Source organism: Aedes albopictus, chromosome 1 (genome assembly GCF_035046485.1).
Source record: "Aedes albopictus strain Foshan chromosome 1, AalbF5, whole genome shotgun sequence".
NCBI lineage: Eukaryota > Metazoa > Arthropoda > Insecta > Diptera > Culicidae > Aedes > Aedes albopictus.
In genome coordinates this window covers 21338837-21351584 of record NC_085136.1, presented here as the reverse complement: position 1 = coordinate 21351584, position 12748 = coordinate 21338837, and the positions used below count along the sequence as shown (strand labels likewise).

Genomic DNA, 12748 nt, shown 5'->3' with positions numbered 1-12748 from the left:
TTCTAATCTCACTGTTCAATTTATTTACCAAACAAAGGGCAGTGGCGCTAGATTGTACAAAATAAAGCTTACCCATCATCTGCTTTTCGGTTTTTGTGATTAAATTAGAGGCATAAACAGCATTACTAACTAGCAATAAAATAAAAGGAAAGTAGAGTGAAATTACATATATTCACAAAAGAAAGGGTAGGACAGGTAAGTGACTGATTCTCACAAAAAAAGCATAATAAACAAAAAATTACATTCTTCATACCCAAATAAAAAAGGTAAAATTCTAATATACACAGTCCTTTTCGAAACGCTCAGTCGTACGACGCCAAAGGGGCGCTTACATCGTTTTAAAACAAACAAAAAACCTAAAACGAAAACAAAGACGTAGTCCTACGTCAAAATGCTCCTAGAATGTTTCTCACTGTCTTTCACGTAATCCCGTATCGTTGTAGTTGCTGTCAGCGTTTCTCTCTCGATTCATTGTTTTTCGTTCTGCTTTTCTTCCCTCTATACAATAAGTTATCATCGATAATATCAGTTTGTTGTGTGTGTGTGGTTGTGTGATGATTGCGGTGTTTCAAACTCTCTCTCTCGCATTTCCCGTAACTCACTTTCTACCTATTGCTATTTGTATAAAAAATCACATATTTCCATCCGTTTTATTTCCTCTCCTCTCCAATCGTCTCTCTACTCATGCGCGGTCGCAATTTTCCCCGGAAATGAAACGGAATCAATCGAGGAGTCTCTATATTAAGTAACTATCACTTCAGGAATTAAGTTTAAAAAAAAAAGCTGCTCTACACTGGGCAAAAAGAGTTCACTCGAGTCGCGATACAAATGCCTACTGTGATTTGTAAAAAATGCATCGTTTTTTTTTCTTCTTAATCTCTCTCTTCGTGCACACTGTCCATCGCTCAACCATCTGTCATTCGAGTTTGAGGGGAAAGAAAAATAAAAATCCTAACCTAACTTTCCGAATTGCTCAATAACATTTCTCAACGCAAACTTTCTTCCTAGGTGCTAAAGACGATATATAAACATGTTTTTACAAGTTTTTTTTTTCTCTAAGCAGTCTCCTCTTCTGCCAGTATTGTGGCACTGGGTTTTCACGCGTGCGTGCGTGCGCGCGTTCGCTATTCATGCTCTTTCCTAAAACAATGTGACGCTGCTGTGTGATGGATGAACGGAATGAACTTACGACGAGTTTGAGCCTACTACGACGACGGGTTAAAACTATATATAAATACACACTGAAACAAATGCGGGGGTTGTTTTTATTTCGAACTGGGATCGTTGCCGGTTTCAAACTAGATCCCAACTAGGATCTCGGTAGGTAGGTATGTTGGTAGGTTTCCCGCGGTAGATTGTGATGTCGGGGGCAGTCTCTGTCCTCTGAGTTCCTCTCTTGGGCTTGGGGCCTACCGCGCCCCGCCACTGCTACTCTCAGTTAGATCAAGGGAGGAAAAAGAATGTCCGCGTTCGTTTTTTTTTTTTGTATGAGTTTGTGTGTGTATGTGGAATGAATGGGTTTGTGTGCGATCGGTTCCGATCGCTTAAATTATGGTATCTATCTGTCGCGCTTGGTGTAGAATCTTTTTCTGATGGCCAACCAGCGTGATGCCCATGTCGGACAGCTGCTGAGCGGTTAACCGGGATATCTGCGAGAGGGTAGGCAATAGAGACAACAGAGGACAAAAATTGTTTTAGAATATTTGGATTAATTTTATTTTCAAAAACAAACGCGATATTCGCGATTGGAACAAAATGTGAACTAAAAACAGGAACGTAGTCCTACGTCAAAAATTCTAAACAGCCTGTTAACCGATTTTCGACTTTCATCAGGTGTTGTACACTCATCCTTTTCTTTCACTTCGCTTGAAATGAATATACAGGGATCTGGATTCATCATCCGAATATGCAGAGAAAATTTATCCGAATTTCGGAGGAAAATTCACCCAAAAGAAATTCACCCGAACTTCAAAACGAAATTTACCCAAATTTCAATAGTGAGTTTACTCGAAGGAAATTCATAGAGGAAATTCATCCGAATTTTCAGAGGAAATATATCCGAATATCCTGAGGAAATTCATCCGTATTTCCAAAACAAATTTCCAGGAGGAAATTCCCGATTCTCCAGGAGAAAATTTCCGAATTTCCACAAGAAATTTAAAAGAATTTTCAGAGAAAATTCATCCGAATTTCCAGGGGAAATTAATCCGAATGTCAACAGGCAATTCGTCCGAATTTCCAGAGAAAATTCATCCGAATTTCCAGAGGAACTTCATCCGAATTTCCAGAGGAAATTCATCCGAATTTCCAGAGGAAATTCATCCGAATTTCCAGAGGAAATTCATCCGAATTTCCAGAGGAAATTCATCCGAATTTCCAGAGGAAATTCATCCGAATTTCCAGAGGAAATTCATCCGAATTTCCAGAGGAAATTCATCCGAATTTCCAGAGGAAATTCATCCGAATTTCCAGAGGAAATTCATCCGAATTTCCAGAGGAAATTCATCCGAATTTCCAGAGGAAATTCATCCGAATTTCCAGAGGAAATTCATCCAAATTTTCAGAGAAAATTCATGCTTATTTCCAGGAGAAATTCATCCGAATTTTCAGAGGCACTAAATTCGAATTTTCAGTCAATTCATCAAAATTTCCAAAGGAAATTGATCCGAATTTCTAGAGGAAATTCAACCGAATTTCCAGAGCAAATTCATCCGAATTTCCGGGGGAAATTCATCCGAATTTCCAGGGGAAATTCCCTCGAATTTCCAGGGGAAATTCCCTCGAATTTCCAGGGGAAATTCCCTCGAATTTCCAGGGGAAATTCCCTCGAATTTCCAGGGGAAATTCCCTCGAATTTCCAGGGGAAATTCCCTCGAATTTCCAGGGGAAGTTCCCTCGAATTTCCAGGGGAAATTCCCTCGAATTTCCAGGGGAAATTCCCTCGAATTTCCAGGGGAAATTCCCTCGAATTTCCAGGGGAAATTCCCTCGAATTTCCAGGGGAAGTTCCCTCGAATTTCCAGGGGAAATTCCCTCGAATTTCCAGGGGAAATTCCCTCGAATTTCCAGGGGAAATTCCCTCGAATTTCCAGGGGAAATTCCCTCGAATTTCCAGGGGAAATTCCCTCGAATTTCCAGGGGAAATTCCCTCGAATTTCCAGGGGAAATTCCCTCGAATTTCCAGGGGAAATTCCCTCGAATTTCCAGGGGAAATTCCCTCGAATTTCCAGGGGAAATTCCCTCGAATTTCCAGGGGAAATTCCCTCGAATTTCCAGGGGAAATTCCCTCGAATTTCCAGGGGAAATTCCCTCGAATTTCCAGGGGAAATTCCCTCGAATTTCCAGGGGAAATTCCCTCGAATTTCCAGGGGAAATTCCCTCGAATTTCCAGGGGAAATTCCCTCGAATTTCCAGGGGAAATTCCCTCGAATTTCCAGGGGAAATTCTCTCGAATTTCCAGGGGAAATTCCCTCGAATTTCCAGGGGAAATTCCCTCGAATTTCCAGGGGAAATTCCCTCGAATTTCCAGGGGAAATTCCCTCGAATTTCCAGGGGAAATTCCCTCGAATTTCCAGGGGAAATTCCCTCGAATTTCCAGGGGAAGTTCCCTCGAATTTCCAGGGGAAATTCCCTCGAATTTCCAGGGGAAATTCCCTCGAATTTCCAGGGGAAATTCCCTCGAATTTCCAGGGGAAATTCCCTCGAATTTCCAGGGGAAATTCCCTCGAATTTCCAGGGGAAATTCCCTCGAATTTCCAGGGGAAATTCCCTCGAATTTCCAGGGGAAATTCCCTCGAATTTCCAGGGGAAATTCCCTCGAATTTCCAGGGGAAATTCCCTCGAATTTCCAGGGGAAATTCCCTCGAATTTCCAGGGGAAATTCCCTCGAATTTCCAAGGGAAATTCCTTCGAATTTCCTGTGGAAATTCCTTCGAATTTCCAGGGGAAATTCCTTCGAATTTCCAGGGGAAATTCCCTCGGATTTTCAGGGAAAATTCCCTCTTATTTCCAGGGGTAATTCCCTCGAATTTCCAGGGGAAATTCCCTCGAATTTCCAGGGGAAATTCCCTCGAATTTCCAGGGAAAATTCCCTCGAATTTCCAGGGGAAATTCCATCGAATTTCCAGGGGAAATTCCCTCGAATTTCCAGGGGTAATTCCCTCGAATTTCCAGGGGAAATTCCCTCGAATTTCCAGGGAAAATTCCGTCGAATTTCCAGGGAAAATTCCCTCGAATTTCCAGGGGAAATTCCATCGAATTTCCAGGGGAAATTCCATCGAATTTCCAGGGGAAATTCCCTCGAATTTCCAGGGGAAATTCCCTCGAATTTCCAGGGGTAATTCCCTCGAATTTCCAGGGGAAATTCCCTCGAATTTCCAGGGGAAATTCCCTCGAATTTCCAGGGGTAATTCCCTCGAATTTCCAGGGGAAATTCCCTCGAATTTCCAGGGAAAATTCCCTCGAATTTCCAGGGGAAATTCCCTCGAATTTCCAAGGGAAATTCCCTCGAATTTCCAAGGGAAATTCCCTCGAATTTCCAGGGGAAATTCCTTCGAATTTTATAGGAGAATTCCCCTCGAATTTCCAGGGGAAATTCCCTCGAATTTCCAGGGGAAATTCCCTCGAATTTCCAGGGGAAATTCCCTCGAATTTCCAGGGGAAATTCCCTCGAATTTCCAGGGGAAATTCCCTCGAATTTCCAGGGGAAATTCCCTCGAATTTCCAGGGGAAATTCCCTCGAATTTCCAGGGGAAATTCCCTCGAATTTCCAGGGGAAATTCCCTCGAATTTCCAGGGGAAATTCCCTCGAATTTCTAGGGGAAATTCCCTCGAATTTCTAGGGGAAATTCCCTCGAATTTCCAGGGGAAATTCCCTCGAATTTCGAGGGGAAATTCCCTCGAATTTCCAGGGGAAATTCCCTCGAATTTCCAGGGGAAATTCCCTCGAATTTCCAGGGGAAATTCCCTCGAATTTCCAGGGGAAATTCCCTCGAATTTCCAGGGGAAATTCCCTCGAATTTCCAGGGGAAATTCCCTCGAATTTCCAGGGGAAATTCCCTCGAATTTCCAGGGGAAATTCCCTCGAAAATTTCCAGGGGAAATTCCCTCGAATTTCCAGGGCAAATTCCCTCGAATTTCCAGGGCAAATTCCCTCGAATTTCCAGGGGTAATTCCCTCGAATTTCCAGGGGAAATTCCCTCGAATTTCCAGGGGAAATTCCCTCGAATTTCCAGGGGAAATTCCCTCGAATTTCCAGGGGAAATTCCCTCGAATTTCCAGGGGAAATTCCCTCGAATTTCCAGGGGAAATTCCCTCGAATTTCCAGGGGAAATTCCCTCGAATTTCCAGGGGAAATTCCCTCGAATTTCCAGAGTAAATTCCCTCGAATTTCCAGGAGAAATTCCCTCGAATTTCCAGGGGAAATTCCCTCGAATTTCCAGGGGAAATTCCCTCGAATTTCCAGGGGAAATTCCCTCAAATTTCTAGTGGAAATTCCCTCGAATTTCCAGGGGAAATTCCCTCGAATTTCCAGGGGAAATTCCCTCGAATTTCCAGGGAAAGTTTTCTCGAATTTCCAGCGGAAATTCCCTCAAATTTCCAGGGGAAATTCCCTCGAATTTCCAGGGGAAATTCCCTCGAATTTCCAGGGGAAATTCCCTCGAATTTCCAGGGGAAATTCCCTCGAATTTCCAGGGGAAATTCCCTCGAATTTCTAGGGGAAATTCCCTAATTTCCAGGGGAAATTCCCTCGAATTTCCAGGGGAAATTCCCTCGAATTTCCAGAGGAAATTCCCTCGAATTTCCAGGAGAAATTCCCTCGAATTTCCAGGAGAAATTCCCTCGAATTTCCAGGGGAAATTCCCTCGAATTTCCAGGGGAAATTCCCTCGAATTTCCAGGGGAAATTCCCTCGAATTTCCAGGGGAAATTCCCTCAAATTTCTGGTGGAAATTCCCTCGAATTTCCAGGGGAAATTCCCTCGAATTTCCAGGGAAAGTTTTCTCGAATTTCCAGCGGAAATTCCCTCAAATTTCCAGGGGAAATTCCCTCGAATTTCCAGGGGAAATTCCCTCGAATTTCCAGGGGAAATTCCCTCGAATTTCCAGGGGAAATTCCCTCGAATTTCCAGGGGAAATTCCCTCGAATTTCCAGGGGAAATTCCCTCGAATTTCCAGGGGAAATTCCCTCGAATTTCCAGGGGAAATTCCCTCGAATTTCCAGGGGAAATTCCCTCGAATTTCCAGGGGAAATTCCCTCGAATTTCCAGGGGAAATTCCCTCGAATTTCCAGGGGAAATTCCCTCGAATTTCCAGGGAAAATTCCGTCGAATTTCCAGGGAAAATTCCCTCGAATTTCCAGGGGAAATTCCATCGAATTTCCAGGGGAAATTCCATCGAATTTCCAGGGGAAATTCCCTCGAATTTCCAGGGGAAATTCCCTCGAATTTCCAGGGGTAATTCCCTCGAATTTCCAGGGGAAATTCCCTCGAATTTCCAGGGGAAATTCCCTCGAATTTCCAGGGGTAATTCCCTCGAATTTCCAGGGGAAATTCCCTCGAATTTCCAGGGGAAATTCCCTCGAATTTCCAGGGAAAATTCCCTCGAATTTCCAGGGGAAATTCCCTCGAATTTCCAAGGGAAATTCCCTCGAATTTCCAAGGGAAATTCCCTCGAATTTCCAGGGGAAATTCCTTCGAATTTTATAGGAGAATTCCCCTCGAATTTCCAGGGGAAATTCCCTCGAATTTCCAGGGGAAATTCCCTCGAATTTCCAGGGGAAATTCCCTCGAATTTCCAGGGGAAATTCCCTCGAATTTCCAGGGGAAATTCCCTCGAATTTCCAGGGGAAATTCCCTCGAATTTCCAGGGGAAATTCCCTCGAATTTCCAGGGGAAATTCCCTCGAATTTCCAGGGGAAATTCCCTCGAATTTCCAGGGGAAATTCCCTCGAATTTCCAGGGGAAATTCCCTCGAATTTCTAGGGGAAATTCCCTCGAATTTCTAGGGGAAATTCCCTCGAATTTCCAGGGGAAATTCCCTCGAATTTCGAGGGGAAATTCCCTCGAATTTCCAGGGGAAATTCCCTCGAATTTCCAGGGGAAATTCCCTCGAATTTCCAGGGGAAATTCCCTCGAATTTCCAGGGGAAATTCCCTCGAATTTCCAGGGGAAATTCCCTCGAATTTCCAGGGGAAATTCCCTCGAATTTCCAGGGGAAATTCCCTCGAATTTCCAGGGGAAATTCCCTCGAAAATTTCCAGGGGAAATTCCCTCGAATTTCCAGGGCAAATTCCCTCGAATTTCCAGGGCAAATTCCCTCGAATTTCCAGGGGTAATTCCCTCGAATTTCCAGGGGAAATTCCCTCGAATTTCCAGGGGAAATTCCCTCGAATTTCCAGGGGAAATTCCCTCGAATTTCCAGGGGAAATTCCCTCGAATTTCCAGGGGAAATTCCCTCGAATTTCCAGGGGAAATTCCCTCGAATTTCCAGGGGAAATTCCCTCGAATTTCCAGGGGAAATTCCCTCGAATTTCCAGGGGAAATTCCCTCGAATTTCCAGAGTAAATTCCCTCGAATTTCCAGGAGAAATTCCCTCGAATTTCCAGGGGAAATTCCCTCGAATTTCCAGGGGAAATTCCCTCGAATTTCCAGGGGAAATTCCCTCAAATTTCTAGTGGAAATTCCCTCGAATTTCCAGGGGAAATTCCCTCGAATTTCCAGGGGAAATTCCCTCGAATTTCCAGGGAAAGTTTTCTCGAATTTCCAGCGGAAATTCCCTCAAATTTCCAGGGGAAATTCCCTCGAATTTCCAGGGGAAATTCCCTCGAATTTCCAGGGGAAATTCCCTCGAATTTCCAGGGGAAATTCCCTCGAATTTCCAGGGGAAATTCCCTCGAATTTCTAGGGGAAATTCCCTAATTTCCAGGGGAAATTCCCTCGAATTTCCAGGGGAAATTCCCTCGAATTTCCAGAGGAAATTCCCTCGAATTTCCAGGAGAAATTCCCTCGAATTTCCAGGAGAAATTCCCTCGAATTTCCAGGGGAAATTCCCTCGAATTTCCAGGGGAAATTCCCTCGAATTTCCAGGGGAAATTCCCTCGAATTTCCAGGGGAAATTCCCTCAAATTTCTGGTGGAAATTCCCTCGAATTTCCAGGGGAAATTCCCTCGAATTTCCAGGGAAAGTTTTCTCGAATTTCCAGCGGAAATTCCCTCAAATTTCCAGGGGAAATTCCCTCGAATTTCCAGGGGAAATTCCCTCGAATTTCCAGGGGAAATTCCCTCGAATTTCCAGGGGAAATTCCCTCGAATTTCCAGGGGAAATTCCCTCGAATTTCCAGGGGAAATTCCCTCGAATTTCCAGGGGAAATTCCCTCGAATTTCCAGGGGAAATTCCCTCGAATTTCCAGGGGAAATTCCCTCGAATTTCCAGGGGAAATTCCCTCGAATTTCCAGGGGAAATTCCCTCGAATTTCCAGGGGAAATTCCCTCGAATTTCCAGGGGAAATTCCCTCGAATTTCCAGAGGAAATTCCCTCGAATTTCCAGGGGAAATTCCCTCGAATTTCCAGGGGAAATTCCCACGAATTTCCAGGGGAAATTCCCACGAATTTCCAGGGGAAATTCCCACGAATTTCCAGGGGAAATTCCCTCGAATTTCCAGGGGCAATTCCCTCAAATTTCTAGTGGAAATTCCCTCGAATTTCTTGGGGAAATTCCCTCGAATTTCCAGGGGAAATTCCCTCGAATTTCCAGGGGAAATTCCCTCGAATTTCCAGGGGAAAATCCCTCGAATTTCCCCTGAGGATTCGAGTGAATTTCCCCTGGAAAAGTGAGTGAATTTTCCCTGGAAGTTCCGGTGAATTTCCCCTGGAAATCGCTGTGAATTTCCCTTGTAAATTTCAGGGAATTTCCCTGGGAATCCCAGTGAATTTCCCCTGGAAATTCCAATGCATTTCCCCTGGAAATTCCAGTGAATTTCCCCTGGAAATTCCGGTGAATTTTCCCTGGAAATTCCGGTGAATTTCCCCTGGAAATTCCAGTGGGCAAGGAAAAAAATATGACAAAAACCCTGGAATAAAATCGAACAACGGTTAACAGGCGTATTTAAACTGTTTGTCACTTTTATGCTTATTTAATTGAAGTCACTGTCTTGACGTCTCGTCAAACCGAAGCCCAAATTTCGATACCCCAGCCAAAGAGAAATGTCCGAGTGCCCCGGTCCCGCGTCCGTCCTCGATCACAGATAACTCACCTGTTGGGCCGTCACCAATCCAGCTTCCTTAAAATGCTGCGAATACCTCGCCATCTTGATGCTCTCCAGCCACTGGTCGGTACTGATGAAAACCGCCCCAGCCGTTCCCGTGCCGGACATGGTTCCCGTATTGCTGAGCCCGCCGACCGTCGATCCGAGCGTTCCCATGCCGGCCGCACTCATGGTCATGCTGCTCCCTACACCGCCGGCACTGGCCGAGCTGTTGTTCAGTATCCGCTCGGTCGTTCCCATCCCCCCGAGCATACTCCGCTGCTGGGCAGCCAGCATGTCGTCACTGATGTCATTGCCCATCCGTGCCACCGGATTGTCCGGTGAGTTCCGCGTCGTCAGCAGCACCTGCGGTTGCCTCGCCAGGTTGTCCAGCGTTTGCGTTATGCTCGAAAAGGTGGGCCTGTGCGTCCGCTGCTTCTGCCAGCAGTCCAGCATCAGCTGGTAGAGCGCCTCCGGGCAGTCCATCGGGGCCGGCAGCCGGTAGCCCTTCTCGATGCTCTTTATCACATCCTGATTCGACCAGTTCCAGTACGGCCGCTCGCCGTACGACATCACCTCCCACAGCACCACACCGTAGGACCACACGTCCGAGGCGGACGTGAACTTCCGGAACGCTATCGCTTCCGGGGCCGTCCAGCGGACCGGGATTTTGCCGCCCTGCGAAAGACAGAATCCGTTCATGATCTTAGTTCTAATTGCAAGAGGAATTCGACACTCACCCTCGTCGTGTACGCGTCGCTCGCGTTCTCGATCTCCCGCGACAGCCCGAAGTCGGCAATCTTACACACTAGTGAGGAATTAACTAGAACGTTCCGCGCCGCCAGGTCCCGATGGACGTAGTTCATGTCGCTCAGGTAGGACATGCCGGCGGCGATCCCCCGCAGCATCCCGATCAGCTGCAGCGTCTGGAACTTGCCGTCGTTGGCCCGGAGGAACGTGTCCAGGCTGCCGTTCTCCATGTATTCGGTGATGATCATGACCGGATTCGATCGCGTCACCACCCCCTGCAGGTAGATCACATTCGGATGGTCGAACTGACCCATGATGGACGCCTCGGTGAGGAAGTCACAGCGGGCCTTCTCCGAGGAGCCCGGCTTGAGCGTCTTGATGGCGACGTCGATCTCTTGGACGAAGTTCGGTGGGATTTTCAGGCGCCCTCGGCATACATCGCCGAATTCGCCGCCACCTGAAAACGGGATGAGAGGATTAGTTTAGAGGTCGAATCTTATCTTATAGATCACTCACCAATGATGGCCTCGATCGTGATGTAGCTGGCATCGATCTCCCGGGCAAACTCGCGGATCGCCTGGTTGGGGTCCTCGTACGTGTGCGGGTCGACGTAGCTTCTGCTGGTGCCGAACAGCGGTGTGGTCACTGCAAAATTGGTACGACGTTGTCGGTAATACCCGTAAGAACCACCTTCTCTCATCATAGCGAAACAAAACAAGTTCACCGGTATTCAAGAAGTTAATGTGATCAAGTTTCGAATAAAAGTGATTCGTTTAAATTACACACGAGCAAGTAAGCGATAAAAATGTTTTCATAAAAGCAGCAAAAGCATAATTTCGATTTGTACAGAAAGCAAATAAACCAAATAATTAGCGATAAAGGAACAAAAGGTTTTAGTTTTTTAAACAATTTGCAAAATGGTGGTATTCCAGAGAATGGGTTTTCGCGTAGAAATCAAAAAGAAGCGCACATCATGCAGAAGTAGGCAGCCATCACACAACGCACAGCACACATAATTAAGCGGTTTTTTGGATTTTGGTTTTTTACATATGAAAATAAGAAAGAGAAAAAAAATACAATAATTGGTAAATTAGTACACAGCGTTTGGTGGTTAGTATTGTTTGCTGGAAGCTATTGTTAAAAACCATTTCTGTTAAAAAGACAAGGAGAACACAAGGATTTATACATGAATACACAAAGACAGCCCTGAATAATTTGACAAATACTATTTGTAGGGTATTTTATCCAAAAGTGGACCCTTAACCTCTAGTGGACCCCTGGCAATTATTCTCAAATTTCCCGCTCAAATCTGCTTTTACCGGTAAAGTTCCACCGGGAGACCATGGCGTGTGTCCCTAGACAGCAGTTCCATGCAATGAAACTAGTCTTGAACGCGATAATTTGATTATTTGAACAAATTTGTAAATGTATACAAGTCTGGGGGTCCACTATTGTCTCCGATTTAACATGATAAGAAAATACGATCTACCCAATAGTGGTCCCCAACAACCCAATAGTGGACCCCGCGGGGTCCACTATAGGATAATTTGATAGAGATTCCAAATAATTATTTTATTAGAAATATAATGTGTTTTCGCACGGCAATATGTGTGCAATATGTAGGAAAGATATAGAACTTGATGTGCAACCATTGGTAAAGACAATTAAATTAGGATATCACGATATTTTTACGATCAGAACAAATTTCAGCTACTAAGGGGTCCACTTTTGGTTAAACTACCCTACATTCAAAATTACACGTGAGGTTTTGCGATACAAAATTCCGTGATACACGTCTACATTTAATGAGTCTGGTACGTTTGGCATAATGGACATTTGGCATAATGGACGTTTGGCATAAAATGATTTCAGTAAAAAAATAACTACAGGGGATAGACAAAATGATCGGGACAGGCAAAATTTTACCTTTTCAAAAAATGTTCAACTGGCTGTAATTTTTTGAAAAGTGCATCAAATATTCTCAAACTTTTACTGTAAGTTCATTAACTAGTTGTGTATCAGTGGTACAAATTTGGGAAAGATCGGGCCATTCTCCACGAAGTTATAAAGATTTTTGGAAAAGGTGAAATTACCCGATAGCCAACTTTGAGCTGTTATATCTCCGGATTCAATGAACCGAATGCAATGAAATTTTGATCATTTATGACTAATATGAGCCATGAAAAACCGTTGACTTAACTTAAAATTCTTAACACGGAAGAAAATTAGAACGATTAGATTTTTTTTCTAATAAAACACCAAATTATCAAAAACTTTAACATCGTTTCAAAATTCAAGATGCAAATTATATTTCATTCAACTTCCCTCTAATTGACATATATATGAATGTGTTTTGAAGGAAAGAAACAACATAGCCGCCAACAAATTGAAAAAGTAATGGAATACATGTTAAAAATAGACCAATTTGCTAAAAAATCATGAACAAAAATAAAATCGCTATAACTTTTTCTCTTGTTGAAAATTTTAAGTTAAGTCAAATGTTTTCCAGAGTTCATTATACAAGTCATAAATGGTTAAAATTTCATTGCAATCGGTTCATTAAATTCGGAGATATAATAGCTCAAAGCTGGCAATCGGATAATTTTACCTTTTTCAAAAATCTTTATAACTTCGTGGAAAAGGGCCCGATCTTTCCCAAATTTGTACCACTTATACACAACTAGTTGATGAACTTACAGTAAAAATTTGAGAATATTCGATGGACTTTTCGAAAAGTTACAGCTAGTTGAACATTAC

The 12748-nt window shown here is 44.1% G+C and overlaps 1 protein-coding gene across 11 annotated transcripts in view; it reads right to left on the bottom strand.

Moving 5' to 3' along the window:
* The window catches only part of LOC109433627 (ephrin type-A receptor 7), a 238332-nt gene continuing 225584 nt past the window's right edge, over window positions 1-12748 (bottom strand). For 6 of the 11 annotated variants that reach the window (XM_062844175.1, XM_062844170.1, XM_062844177.1 and 3 more), the window contains 4 exons: window positions 10508-10636; window positions 9982-10448; window positions 9251-9919; window positions 1-1649 (listed from right to left, as the gene is read on the bottom strand). In XM_062844175.1, coding sequence (XP_062700159.1) covers window positions 1545-1649; window positions 9251-9919; window positions 9982-10448; window positions 10508-10636 — 1370 coding nt within the window. In that variant the 3' untranslated portion in view covers window positions 1-1544. Of the gene's footprint in view, window positions 1650-9250; window positions 9920-9981; window positions 10449-10507; window positions 10682-12748 lie in introns of all 11 variants that reach the window. The other 5 variants (XM_029856050.2, XM_062844168.1, XM_062844172.1 and 2 more) reach the window with 1 other exon arrangement.